At 40.4% G+C, this 14931-nt stretch overlaps 1 protein-coding gene across 2 annotated transcripts; it reads right to left on the reverse strand.

Annotated features, from left to right (window-relative positions):
- Positions 1-1495: 1495 nt before the first annotated feature.
- Positions 1496-12446, reverse strand: ZFAND5 (zinc finger AN1-type containing 5). Of its 2 annotated transcripts, none has more exons than XM_019966068.2 (6): positions 11956-12446; positions 7646-7803; positions 7118-7229; positions 6387-6490; positions 4084-4209; positions 1496-3149 (listed from the first exon to the last, which is right to left on the reverse strand). In XM_019966068.2, the coding sequence occupies exons 2-6, from the start codon at positions 7794-7796 to the stop codon at positions 3001-3003; spliced, it is 642 nt and encodes a 213-aa protein (XP_019821627.1). In that variant the 5' UTR covers positions 7797-7803; positions 11956-12446; the 3' UTR covers positions 1496-3000. The 2 variants fall into 2 exon arrangements, with proteins under 2 accessions (XP_019821627.1, XP_019821625.1); XM_019966066.2 differs by lacking the exon at positions 11956-12446 and adding an exon at positions 9858-9942.
- Between the last annotated feature and the right edge of the window lie 2485 nt (positions 12447-14931).

Raw genomic sequence — 14931 nt, forward strand, 5'->3', positions numbered from 1 at the left:
GGAAATCTCTGCACTTCTCTCTCAACTTTGCTGTGAACCTAAAATTAAGTCCTTAAAAAATTTAATATGGAACATTAAGTGCCAGGTATTTTTATCCTTACTTACAGACAAAGAAGCCTGGTTTTAGGGTCCATGATCTTAACTATTAAGTCATTTCACCTATATTGCAATTTTATGCTGTGGAAAAACCACTTCTGCTCAAACCATAGGCCCTAGTTTTGCAGATAAAGCCCACTGAAAAGAGCTATGATACAGAGACTATCCCTAGGCTAAATAGGTAATTCATATCATCACTGTCAAAACATGTCTGGGGTGGGGATGTACAAAGTGCAAGGAGAAATGTGGTATTAGTCTTAAATGCTTTATGTCAGTGTGCATTTCAAAGTTAAAGCCCATTTATATATAATCTTGCCTGAGAAACTTTCAGGTTTGAATACCCGAGTCCTGGTACAATTGAATCTTCCTAGTTACCTTACACACTTTGATCCCTTCTCCCCAACTGATGCTCCTGACAAATCAAATCCTTAAGTCAGATATGTTCTAAATATTTCACGTAAGAAATGATTATGGAAACATTACCATAATCTCAAGCTACTTATTTCAAAGGCCATTACACACAAGTGAAGCCTAAGGGTCCGTCATCTTTCCATCTAAGTCTTCTTTGTCCCCAATATACCCCTCTTGGATTTCAAAACCTGAAGATTTAAAAACTTACCAAGCAAATGTTTACAGAGGTAGCACTGAAGGAAAACAAAGTCTTAAACTTTGAATAAAAATTGTTTGCCTTCGAACACCACAATTTTTAGCTCAACTATGATTCAGTATCCTTCATAATTCGAGACACTATCCTTGTCTCATACTTCAATAGTATACATATCCCCTCACCTGAAGCAAAAGTAGCAGCAGAGAACTGTGACAGGTGGCAGCGAATCATCATAGTAAGTACTGAATATTTCCATTTCCAACTCCATCACTGAGATGTAATGGTTCTGCTTTTTGGCTTCAGCTATTATTGCATTGGCCAAGTCAACATGCCACTGTTAGCTCTTGTTCTTTGTTATCTCACATGACACCTGCAAAGACCAAGCCCATGGGACCATCTCAACATTAGAATCAAACCCCAAATAAAACTATGCCAGTTGCTATAAACCAATTGTAATGCCTAAAGTGCCATTTATAAAGCAAAAAAAAAAAAAAAAAAGAAAGAAAAGGGAGATAGATGGAATAACTGACCTAAATTCTAACACTGTTTTGATCCTAAAAGTGCCTATTCATGTCTTCAAGATTAAACTGCCTATTATGTACCATAAGAGATGTTTGACACTCATCTCATGGTTCTCATGTGAATGTTTAGGGATGGAAATGAAAAAAAATTTATAATATAGCCATGCAAAGTCTATAAATACGACTAAAGTTCAATATCAAACATTTCCTAATTATCCCCCTTTAGGATATCTAACTATGGCTTAAAAACCCAATAAACAAGTGGAAAGTCTCCCTCTGTACATGGCTTTTATTATTTACATAATACAATATAGCATCAATGCTGAATAGCATGATTATGTGCAATACATAAATATGTACTATCTGTACACATCTGCAGATCTAACTTTAGAACTAAGGTACATAAAATTGAAAGCAAAACTGAATGCTTTAAGAATAAAAGTAAAAACTAAGACTGAACACTGCAATAAATCAGAAGTAGTGCCTCGTGTACATACTTAAAACTATTTACAGATGAAACAGGCATTACCACGACACTAATCTAACTATACTCATTTATATATAAAAAACACAAGTTTCATACATCACAAAAAACCTTCCATTATAACACAGAAGTGATATTACCAGACAAGCATCAGTGAAGTATACTGCCTCTTCTAGTTGTTATTGTACAATGCTGTAGATAATGCAGCCCATGCAATACACCCAAGAACACTAGAGTCCTACACCCAAGTACAATTAATATAAAGCAGCCCTCTGCAAGTGGTGCTGGATACCACTAAGAAGTCTACTGCAGCCATGTTGGTTATGATTTTCCATGCAGAAGGGTACAGTTACATTAAGAACTGAAGTCTTTAAAAAAGCTTTAAACATTCTTTCTTGAACCAAAACATTCAACAAAATATGCACATGAAAAATTAACTATTCAGATACCTTTGCAACTTAAAATTCAGATGCATGTTACTCCAAAGAGCTGCTGTATGTGAAAACCAAACGTAGAGTTTTAATTTCTTCTTGTAAATAAATTAATCCTAGTGCAGTTTTGTTCTACACAACATTTTTAGCAATGAGTAATGCAGACATCGTCTGGTGCAGGCCAGCATAATAAGCTTCAAAGACAGCTCAAGACCCTGTTGGCTTGATGCATTTTACTCTTTAACCAGTTAAACAATGTGTACCTTTCACAGAGTGTCTTATTTGACAGTTTTTAGAACACCAATTAACCAGGCTTACATATGGCACCGAACACTGGTTTCATAGAAAGGTCTGATTCTTTTTATAGCTTTCTTCCTGCTTCCAAGGAACATGTGGAAATTAACAGGGTGAAGTTTAACTATGGTAGAAGTAGACTGCCAGTCCTTTTCTGGTGTACCATTTCTTTAAAAAAATACAGGCACATAACACTAGCCAAAGATTATACCTTGATTACATTCCCAAAGGCAGATATGCTGCAAACATGCAGATAGGTATTTCAGTTATTTTGTTTGGCACGAAGGAACTAAATTTTGTCCTTATTATCTGTGTATTTCAATTTGCTGTGCAGATTTTCATCCAATTTTATTCAGGGGAGGGCATATACATTTTGTAGGGCTGTATCTATCCAATTCTGCCTGTAACAAACACCCAAACATCCTAAAATATCAATTATAAGACAGACAAGTGTAAAGTAAAACTCTGGAGAACATCAAAGGAAAATGGCCATGCATCTGCTCTTTAATGTTTTCCTACGGTATATTAAAATAAAAACAAATTATCAGTCTCTTCACAAGTAGTAATTTATATTCTCTGAATTTTTTCAGCCACAACAACTGGATTCTCTTTTCTGATTTTTGCTGCAGCTTCTGCTTTGTAATCATATGGACAGTTGTGCTTGTCAGAGTAACGGTGAAGTCCACAAAACAAATTTCCACATCGGCAGTCAAACCCTGTACATATAAAAGGAAGCAGAGTCATTTAGGAACTTATAGCAATTAGAAGAAACAAAGTCAATATAGAAAAGGAACCAGATTTTCATGATTCTCTGTAACATTAAACCAATTGTCATTTTAAATTGTCAAAGTGTTTTCAACCTCTTTTGACATGGCGAGAAATACAAGTAACTATCTTCCATAAACTCTGGTAGATATCAAACACAGTAGAAAAATCACAAAGCTCTGGAGTCAGACTGAACTGGATTTAAATTCTAGTCCTGCTGCTGCTGCTAAGTCGCTTCAGTCGTGTCCGACTCTGTGCGACCCCATAGACAGCCGCCCATCAGGCTCCACCATCCCTGGGATTCTCCAGGCAAGGGTACTGGAAAGGGTTAGCCATTTCCTTCTCCAATGTATGAAAGTGAAGTCGCTCAGTCGTGCCCGACTCTTAGCGACCCCATGGACTGCAGCCTACCAGGCTCCTCCGTCCATGGGACTTTCCAGGCCAGAGTACTGGAGTGGGGTGCCATTGCCTTCCTACTATACACTGACTAATAATGTTTCCACACATTGTAGAAGGAAATGTGTTGTAGAAGACAACCACATACAGTTCTGAGATTTAAAAGGAAATAATTAAAAAGTATCTAGAAGATTTTGTGTCTGGCTCAAAGTAGGTGATTACTGTTTAGTTCAACTATCTTTCCCCCAGAAAGACAAAGCAAAGAATCAAGAGATTAAGTTTTACTAATCCTATAAAGGAAAATAATTCAGAAGGCCTGAAGTCAGGAAAGGGTTTCATAGGATTAGAGAGACCAATGGAAAGCAAATCAACTTCTTCTTACTGTCCCCTTTCCAGTCTACTGTGGAAACTTCCTATTCTTGAAAGCTGGGTGTTTTATGTTTAAGACTGACTAGTTCCACAGGCAGTAACCAGGAAGCTCTTGAATACCTGTAAGGCCAACTTTCTTTCTGCACATGAAACACCTGTTCTTCTTTGGTTTGGGCAACTCAGGAGCTTTTTCTTCACTTTGAGAAGTACTGGGCTGAGAAACTGAAGGACTGGGCTGAGTGACAACTGAAAAAACAAGGATAAAAATTAGAAGTTTGTCAACTGTTTGGCTGACAATTATCTAATAAGTCAAAAACAAAACAACAGTTAAGACTCCTCATGAAAATGTTTAAGCCCTTCTTGAAAGAAAACATATAACATGTATTTTAAATACAGTCTTTCACTTTATTATCACTCCACTCAAATTCCATTAAACTCACTTTAGGACTAACAAAATCCTAATTCTAGGTTTTAAAAACCTGAGAAATGTGGTCATCTGCTCAGTTTCCACACTGCAAACACCAAAATGCAATCTTCTTAATTAGGGCAGATTCAAGTTCATTAATACTCAGCAAATAAGGCTGCCAACTTCTGAGGTACTTAGCTATAAAGTCATTTTGTTTTTATACTGAAAAGTTAAAAGAAAAACTGTAGATAAACAGTAAATTTTGACAAGTAAAACCCAAATCATTAACCTCTCAGACTCTAAAATTTCACAATTATTGTATCATTTTAAAAAGTGCTTTATATTGTCTTATGCAGAAAATATGGAAGCCTTTTTAAAAAAAAGAAAAAGAAAAAAACCTTCTTTTGAAGATTAGCAAACACTGTCTTTAGGACAATATAAATACTTGTGAAGCTTAAGGATTCCATAGGCAAAACAAAATTTTTATAGCACAGCTTTACTTTGTGATACTTGAGAGATAGGACCTACTTTAAAAAGTCCATTTCTCCAGGTAAAAGGGGTCTAAGTTTTAAGTTCACTCATGACATCAACAGAATTTGTCAATATAAAGATAAAACTGCAGATAAAACTGTAAGTTCATATTACCTCCAGGTTATTTAAAACAAAATTTAATCCTACCTTTTTAAAATTAGTATTAGTCCAAATCCCAAGAACAGCAAATTGAAGCATATAATACTAGAATTACTGCCTAAACAATAGGCCAGCATTAATGCTATCAGTATAAATCCAAACTCTACAGCAAACCAACTGGTTTAATAACAACTTACTGAAATCCTTTCCAAATTTAGAATTCATTTACATTAGTGATATATCCAGTGAAATTAACAGTATAATATGAGACCACTGGTAATATTCTAGCTATTTTACTTATTCCTAACAATCTACCATGGCAACCCTAATGTATTTTCGTGATGGTATAATGAAGTGTCGACAGTCTGTGGAATAGTCTAGGGGATGTGACAGCCATTTCCCTGGCTACATGTGAAAACTGGACAGTGGTTCTTAAAATATACACAAGACTTTGGTGGGGGTGGGGGTAGTTAAAAAAAGAAAACTAATACAGAAAAGGCAGAGCAGCAAAGTGCATTCAGGTGAAGAAAATAATAAATGCACAGAAATAGTTACAGATCTAATCCAAAAGAGTACTGTTCCAAGATTTTGTTTTTTAAATAACAAACAAATGAAACGGAACAACACTAATTTAGTCAGTTTTTCATCATAAGGATGGAACTTTAAATACCAAATATGGATTCAACCACCCAACATAAAAATTTTCACCTTAGCTTTATCAGTCAAGATTTATACGGTTCACATAAGCTTGGCTATGTAATATTAGCAAAAGCAAGCTTCCAAAGCAGATTATATATTCAACGCTATTTTCTCACTAAAGGTTTTAACATTGTGTCCCAGTCAACACTATACTAGGAAACAATGAATTGATCAAACCAACTATGTGCACCACCAGAGTATGCAAATCACGGTTCCAGGGTCTAGCAATGAAAAGTAAAAAAGTTGACCTGACAACAGAGCACAACCAGAAGTGCTTTCTTTAATGTTAAGTTCAGCACAGACTCAAGTCACTATTTAATGAAAACCAAAATGCCATTCCACACTGAGTTTTAAACTCCCATAGGGATCTCAAACTTCATCTTCAAAGTTTCAGTGTTCAATATGTTCTTTTGTTTGAGTATTTCCTGCACTACTGACAATATCCAAGACTAAACACTTTTGATTATTTTTTTCTCCATGGCTTTGCAATTCAACTTTCATAATTTCTTCTTTAATGTTTCACAATACCTTCTTTAATGTTTAGATACTTCTAAAATGTAATGGTAACCTACCTTCTAAATTCATTAAATTCTTGACATTTCCAGCCTTTGCATGATAAAGTGCTGATGTGTAGGTGCAAAGCTAACAGGGGATGGACAGAGATTAAAGAATCAGATAAAAACCATACCTGGCTCTGACACCTCTGTTTTCGGGGTAGTTACTTTGTCCTCTCTTGAAATGCTCATTTCTGTCATTTGCTGAGTTACAGGCAAGGCAGCCACAGGCATATTTCTATTTGAGTTCAAGCAAACATTTTTAAAGATGTTAAGGGTACTTGGTGAGATAGTAAGTTGTTAGTTCAATATATATAATTTCTAGCGTGATCAAATGGAGCTAAATACTCTAAAAAGGATGCCCAGCACAAATGTCTGAGAATAAGGAGACCAATCTGATAAATGGCTCATCAATTCAAGCCTGCATATTTGTAAAGGTTACAGTGTTCCATCAGAGGCAACTAAAAATATTTAGCTGTGCCTGTAATTTAAAGGCAAAAGGGACAACTTTGCCAGAATGCCTCATGTAGCAGTGCAATAATCTGTAGAGCCTCATTCTCTGTAATCTTCACAGCTCAATTACAAGAAAAAGCACAGCATTTTCAACACAGTATCCTTGAGGCTACTCAGCAGCAGTGCATTATTATACACATCTTTACTCAATGACCTAGAAGATCATATATTAAAGGACACTGGAATCCCCAATTGTGCAACACATGCAGGCATCTAAGGTATTAACATCCTTATTATAATGTAATATGTATGTTGTAACACAACATCATTATTTATTAACATTCATAATTATGTCAGTCATCTTTATTTCCTCCCTGCATTATTATAAATACTCAGAAATGTTTAATCTTACCTTGATTTTTCAGATGTGCTGCCAGCAGCACCTTCACAGTTGTTTAAACTAGCGTCTGCTCTTTGTACAGATGCAGAATCTGAGGTAGGACTGTTGGAACCACTAGCTGTTCCTGTTTAAAAAAAGGATTGGTAAGAAATGAAGCAACACTAGAAACACTCATTATCAAAACTATTAATAAGTAACAAATACTTGCATTTAATTAGGTTAGTGACTTACGCACTTTTTCACTGTGCTGCAGAATCTTACACTTAAGTGATATCCAAACAACAAAAAATATAAATAAAAAAGTCATAGCCAATAAAACCTCAAAAACTGAAAAGAAAAAGCTAGAAGATGCTTGTAGATGTCACTCATTCCTCATGCAGTCATTCCAAGTACTTGGTTGTTGCTTTAAGTTTCAAGGTTTTCTCAGGTCTTCTCTCCTTGGACTTTCAGCACTGATTCTCAGTTTGAGGCCCCAATTCTTGGTTGTATATTTTGCGGTCACCAGTTCTTCAAATGCGTTATTTCTTGGAAACAACTTACCCATTGGGCTCATTCTGCCACTATTCTGCTGCCTCTGAAGATGTTCTTTGTAGCAAACAGAACACATTCCATTTGTCCTAGGATTTCCATAAAAGCCACATCCTGTACTACACAGCATAGGCCCTGGGGTCTGGTTAGTCTCCTGAGCCATTTTTCTGCTATAAACAGAACAAAATCAAAATTTTAGAAACCAGAATTTAGTTTAAAAAAAAAAAAAAAGAAGAGGAAAAAACCATACAATCACTAAATTAGTACAATAGTCATCATTTATCTTTGTCATTTCTAAACACTGTTTCTAACAAAGGCCTAAATTGTGTTATTAATCCTTAAAATTGGCTAAATTATGAATGTTTTGTTGCTTTTATAAAACAAAGTACATGAAAGGAACTGTTTTAGCTTGATAAACAATGATCTATCATGACTTGACATTTTTAGGACAAAAAAATTCTATCATTAAACATTAAAATTTCACCTGTCACTGTTTAATTCCTGAAAAGGTCACCCTTCCATTGTTTAATTTATGTTTAAATTAATTTTTCTAACTGGTATCTTTAAATCACTTTTTGTTCTCCTACACTACAGGCAGATCATTTCAAATCATCAAAAATTAACTGACTCTTCATATCTACTAGTGGTTCTTTAAGCTATTAGTATGTGGATGCAGCTCTAAAGGTTTCTTAAAACACCTGAACATATTGGGCCCTTGTAATTAAGTCAATTCTGCTGCAGGGCAGAGCATGGGTACTTTAAAAATGCTGCAGCACCTGAAGCACATAGGACACTGAAAGAGAGCTGGTAGATCATCTAGCTCTTCCTGTTACCCGGCACCAAAAGTGAAGCTCTTTAAGAATTCAGGGGTCAGTTGCCTAGGAAATTTCTTTTGTTCTACATTTGACATGTGAAATCTGGGTCTAAGTATACTTTAAAGCCAGTGCCTAGAAACCTGCAAAGCACAAATTATTAGCCACAGATTTCTCAACCAACAACTCTATTAAAACTTGTAACAAGCGTTTGTCTTCCTCGTGCCAGAAAATAACGAAACTTTTCCAAGCTCAATTTCAAGACAGCAAAGTAAAGCAATATACACAATCTTTAATAATGGTTAATATTCAATGCTAGGTTACCAGAAATAACTTAATATAACCTTGCTATTCCAGAAGCCTTCTTAAAATTAACACAAATACAGTAATGTTTTGCTAAATTTAGTAAAATTTGCTGAGTTAAGAGAACATAAATATTTAAGAAAAAAATTTTAAAAACCTGAAAAGGTTTCCATGTCACCTTAAATTGTGTATGAATGTAAAGAAAGCTTATTTGGGCATTTTATCAAAGGGAGATTGTAATAATTCCGGTCATTGTCATTTAACTGTACCTAAATGTTGACAATAGAGGTGACTTACAAGTTATGAACATTTCAGGTATATATAGGAAAGTACTTCCAGCTAGAGCTTGTTACTTCCTATAATTTCATGTTGCTTGTTCCAACCAGCAGGAACCAGAATACACTCTTTAGGGAGTTATCATAAAGTATTAACAAGTATTAACACTTTTAACTAAAATTACACAAAGAAAGAGGACTATATTTGATGTGGCCTGAATCCTGACAATTATTCCCCCAACCATTTAAATGATAGTAATCTTTCCTTTTGTTAGCAAAAAGACATATTACAAGCTTGAAAATATTTTAAGCCAATGAAGCTTGCATGGAAATTGACCAATATTTGCAACTTACTTCAGACAACAGTACTAATTTAGTTAACACCATCTCTTTAAATAGTAAGTGGAATTTAGCTGACTCATTTTGGAGCAGGGTAGTGTAAACATTTCAACATTACTTACGAAGTTTATTGATAAACACTTTCAGTTGAGTTTTTAATATTTTGAGTATAACGTGCAAAAAAAAAATGCATTGTGCATTTATTTGCATGCTCACCATGCAAAATATGTGAATCTTTGCCCTATGCAAAAAGGACGGCCACTCCTGGAAGTCCTCTTAAGAATTATGCTTTAGCTTACCTGCTATATTTTTAACTTTTGCTATCATTTGACAAGTGGCTTAAAGAGTAAACTGGCCTAAAAGTCAACTTACATTAATATTAACCTGATTCTTAAAATCTTTTGTTTATATAAATGTGGGTGGGGATCTTAACCAATGATTTCACATGCAAAGTATTCCAACTTTTTTCAGGAAACACATCTACCTTCAACTTACCATAAATAGCCTCCAAACTGAGACACAGAAGATAACAGGACATTAGTCTTATACATGGCTTCTCATCTTGTAGACTTTTCTCCCCCTAGAAAGGCAGCTTTTAAATGCCATCACAAGTGCACAGCTTGCCTTAATATTTCTCAGAAGCTTAGATCACATGGGCGGGCGCTTCAGCCTGTCACAAGGCTGCAATGTGACAGGCTGAGCTGGATGGAGGCTCTCACATAAAGCCTAGTCAACAGGGGCCTCTGAAATCAGCTTCTATTTATATCTCAGAGCCTGCCAACTCCTACACAACCCCAAGAACTAAAGATGCAGCACTTGTATACCTAATATAATAAGCAAACACAACAAAAAGATGCCATTAAGGTTGTTAGTTTTTTCTGAGGTAGGGAAGGAGAACAATCTCAAATCAGAAAGGCAAGTATCACCAATCACTCAAAGACGAAACGGTCAGAGTTGTTTGTAAAATCCAAGCACAACGAAGAGAGCACAAAGGTAGAAACAACCCTCCTGTTTAGTGGCAATTTTGAGGTGGGTGTGGGGAATAAGTTGCCATTTCCCTATTTGTATTTTAGAAAAAAATACAATACCGTTATTACTTAGCATCTTTAATAAAGTTGTTAGAAACTTGAGCATTCATTGTGTCAGCTCTATCAAATATAGGATGAAATGTACGTGTGTGTATATATATACTTTACAGTTTGCGGCCTCCTCTAATTCATAGCTGAAAAACAAAACCCAAAAAGACAGGAGCAGGTAACTGAAAAATTCTCCAGCCTCAAACATGAATAAAAAAGGCTTTTACAACTGTGTGAATTTACTTCTCTCAGGTGCACAAGACGTTAAGAATCGTCACCCTACCCGGAGTTGAGACGAGTTCTAGTCTCTAATCTACCTCTAACTAAGCCAGTGACCTTGGGCAAGCCCTTACTCTCCAGATCTTCGTTCCCTCTTGCCAAATGGAGAAGATTACTGTGATTTTAAAGGCTCCTTTTCAGGCTTAATACAGAGCCTGAGAGAGAGAGAGAAAATAGGGAAGGTTTAAACATCTCTCGAGGGGGACATTTTTAGAAGAAAACTTGAAAAAATAAAATTTCAGTATTTTCACCAATTCAGTTCTGAATCCCTACTTTAAAAATAAGGAGTAAAATAATGATTCGTTTAATTTTTTAAGAAAGTCTGTAAATCAGCCAAAGGCCAAGTTAAAGAACAGCGGCTCTATGACCTACATACTACTGTGTTCTTAGACCAGATTAATAGCAAACATTCAGTCAATAAAGATAACCCAGGCCTTTTCCCAAAACACATATCCACGGAGTGCGTGGAAAGAAAGCAAAATATTTCACGTTCATCAGCCTAAATGCACGAAACAAAGGGGAAGGTGCTCCATTTCCTTCATGAAAAGGATCTCCGGCGAGAAACTCAGCAATCTCGGTAAAACTGAGATAAGTCCCTATCGCCCAACGTTCCAGGGGATTTTAATACAAGTTCGAATCCCACTGGTCCTCCACCCCTACCCCCATGCCCTTCCAAGCAGAGGCCTCGTTCAGGAAAGCCCAGCAAGGCCTTCTCCAAAAACCACTGAGTCATGCAGAACAGCAGTTCCGTAGGCCAAGCAGGCCCCTCACCCTGCCGGTGCCTCGCCGACCCCCGACCCCCGACCCTGAAACGCTCCTCGGAGGAGGCGGAGAAGGGGGGTGCGGCGGGCAAGGGGTTGGGGGCGCGGCCATCGCCACCGCCTCTTTGTCTTTCCCGGTTCCGCGGCCCAGGCGGGACGCCACCGCAGAAGGCGGCCGGGACGGATTTGAGCGAGGCCCGGAGCTCGAATCTCCCCGAGGCCGCACGCCGGGCATTTTTTTCTCCGACCGTGCGTGTGAGAGCGAGTCCGGGGCACAGGGAACCGGCCTCCGGTCACGACGACAGGATGCCGCCTCCGTCTTTGTGCTTCCTGAGCTGGCAGGCGGGCTCCCCTCCCCCTGACGCCGCCATCCGTGGGCCGCTCGGGCTTCGCCGGCTCGCGGCGCTTAGTCCCCCACTCCCACCCGCGGCCCGGCACGAGCAGCCGGACGCCTTCCCCTAGCCCAGTGCTACTTACTCTTCGACCGCGGGAGCCGGGCTCGCGCACGACGCCGGCGAGGTGGGGACCGGGCCGAGCCCTCCGGGAGGGGCGAGCCGGAAGCCCTAGAGCCGCCGCCGCGGGCTGGAGCCGCAGGCGGAGGTGGCGCCGCCGCCGCCGCCGCGGAGTCCTCCTTTGTTCCCGCTGCAGCCCCGAGCGTGGCCGGGACACGCCGGAGCTCGGGAAGTGGGGGGAGGGAAGCGGTGGGGGGAGCAGCGGAGGAGGAGGGGGCGGAGGGAGCAGTACAGAAGGCCGCAGCGGCTAAGGCTGCTCGCTACGCTCGCCCGTCGTCGCCTCACACCTCCACCAGCCTCGAGTTTGGCTGACTCCGAGGACGAGCGGGGCACGCGCAGCTAAGCCCGGGGACCGCAAGGGCCCGCGAACGGCGCTGTCCGTCGCTTCGCTACCGCCGGGGAAGCTCTGCAGCTCCCGGGAACTAGGAGCCCCAAACGGTGATGCAGGCAGGTCCGCGCTCCGGCCGACTGACGCGTTCTCTCCGCCCCGCGATGGAAAGAGGGAGGGGGCGGGGTCTGTGCGTCAGCGAAAACCCCGACGGCGGCGGCGGCGGCGGGGAGCGCCTTGACGTCACGTGCCCGACGCCGCGCCTCTGTCTTCAGTCACCCGGCCGGGGAGGCGGGGCCGAGCCTGACCGCGCTGCTGTTGCGCGGGGCCTAGTTACTGGCCCGGCTGCCGGCTCCAGGGTGGAGCTGGAAAGAAATAGTCCTGTGGAGGATGCGTTTCTATTTTTAGCTCGATTGTCCGCCCTCAGCCTTTCTCCTTCCGATTTTCTCAGTCAAGCCCGCTTTTCGCCCTCTAAGTTCTCACGCTTTGTCTAGAGTCTTTGGCAGACATTTCCCTTCCCTCCTCATTCTCCCTCCTCACCCACCCATCCAGAACGAGTTAGAAGGATTTGCTTCGAGAAGAGAAAATGAACCGCTCTTTGCTTCTGGGTCTTCTCCCCGGTTTATGAAGCTCCCAAGTCCAGTTCCCTCACACCCTTTTCGATTCTAAAGTCCAACCTGAGCATTGCCCTGATGCTACCGGGAAGGAGCGGGGCAAGGCGGCGCTCACTCGCTTCCTCGCTCGCCCAAGGTCACGGGTGGTTGTGCAGAGTCAGGAAAGGCTCGCCGGACTGGCTGCCAGCCCTCGGCCTTGGCGTCACGGTTCTGAACAAACTGTTTTGGCCAGCATGTAAAATCCCTGGAAATCATCTATTCCAGCAAAGCCTCGTGAACTGGGAAAGCACCAAATGTTCTACTCTAGAAATGAAGCTAAGGGACAAACAAGCCAGACCTGAGGGAGAGATCAATAAGGAGACGCTGTAAGAGGAAGTTCAAGAGGGTGCAATTCAGAAATGAGGCACCTGCTCCGACTAGTTTGAAAGGGTGAGTTAACTAAAAACACTGAGAACCTTTTCAAAGCACCAACAAAAAAATACCCCGTTTGCAGCTGGCCTCTCCAGGTGACTTGTTCAACTCAAAAAACAAACTTAGTAAGACAGAAAGGACTTATGAAATTTCCTGGTAAACAATAGCCTGATGGTGATTGCAGCCATAAGATTAAAAGACAATTACTCCTTGAAAGAGAAGTTATGACCAACCTAGACAGCGTATTAAAAAGCAGAGACGTTACTTTGTCAACAAAGGTCCGTCTAGTCAATGCTATGGTTTTTCCAGTAGTCATGAATGGATGTGAGAGTTGGGCTATAGAGAAGGCTGAGCGCTGAAGAATTGATGCTTTTGAACTGTGGTGTTGGAGAAGACTCTTGAGAGTCCCTTGGACTGCAGGGAGATCCAACCAGTCCATCCTAAAGGAGATCAGTTCTGGGTGTTCATTGGAAGGACTGATGTTGAAGCTGAAATTCCAGTACTTTGGCCACTTGATGCAAAGAGCTGACTCATTTGAAAAGACCCCGATGCTGGGAAGGATTGAGGCAGGAGGAGAAGGGGACGACAGAGGATGAGATGGTTGGATGGCATCACCAACTCGATGGACATGGGGTTGGGTGGACTCCGGGTGTTGGTGATAGACAAGGAGGCCTGGCGTGCTGCGGTTCATGGAGTGGCTAAGAGTCGGACATGACTGACAGACTGAACTGAATGAAGAAATAGAAACGATGTTTAGGGCGTGTAATAGTCATCATTAGAGGGGAGTGAGAGGTTCCTTCCTTGTTTCCCGAGCTTGCTGATCAGAAAAATCACCTGGACTAATTGGTTCAGTTAAGTCTTTCAGTCATTTCCGACTCTTTGCAACCCCATGGACTGCAGCACTCCAGGCTTCCCTGTCCATCACCAACTCGGGGAACTTACTCAAACTCATATTCATTGAGTCGGTGATGCCATTCAACCATCTCATCCAATGTCGTTCCTTTCTCCTCCCGTCTTCAATCATTTTCAGCATCAGGGTCTTTTCAAATGAGTCAATTCTCATCAGGTGGCCAAGGAATTGGAGTTTCAGCTTCAGCATCATTCCTTCCAAAGAAATCCCAGGGCTCATCTCCTAAAGAATGGACTGGTTGGATCTCCTTGCAGTCCAAGGGACTCTCAAGAGTCTTCTCCAACACCACAGTTCAAAAGCATCAATTCTTTGGCTCTCAGCTTTCTTCATAGTCCAACTCTCACATCTATAGGTGACTACCGGAAAAACCAAAGCTTTGACTAAATGGACCTTTGTTGGCAAAGTAATGTCTCTGCTTTTTAATGTGCTATCTAGGTTGGTCATAACTTTTCTTCCAAGGAGTAAGAGTCTTTTAATTTCATGGCTGCAGTCACCATCTGCAGTGATTTTGGAGCCGAAAAAGATAAAAGTCTGTCACTATTTCCATTCAGCTGAGTTTTTAAGATTTTGAGTATTCCCCCATCTATTTGTCATGAAGTGATGGGAAACTGTTTACTTTTAAATAATCAGCTAGACCCCTCCCTTGTAGATAGTTTTGGTTGTTTGGGGTGGAGCTCA

This window comes from Bos indicus, chromosome 8 (assembly GCF_029378745.1).
Source record: "Bos indicus isolate NIAB-ARS_2022 breed Sahiwal x Tharparkar chromosome 8, NIAB-ARS_B.indTharparkar_mat_pri_1.0, whole genome shotgun sequence".
NCBI lineage: Eukaryota > Metazoa > Chordata > Mammalia > Artiodactyla > Bovidae > Bos > Bos indicus.

Excerpts from the sequence above, each read along its gene's own strand:
- ZFAND5 (XM_019966066.2), bottom strand. The coding sequence starts at position 9,913 with ATGTATAAGACTAATGTCCTGTTATCTTCTGTGTCTCAGTTTGGAGGC. Across the intron at positions 4,210-6,386 it reads AACAGAGGTGTCAGAGCCAG|TTGTCACTCAGCCCAGTCCT; the intron begins GTATGGTTTTTA and ends TTGTTTTTTCAG. Across the intron at positions 3,150-4,083 it reads AAAGAAAGTTGGCCTTACAG|GGTTTGACTGCCGATGTGGA; the intron begins GTATTCAAGAGC and ends TTATATGTACAG.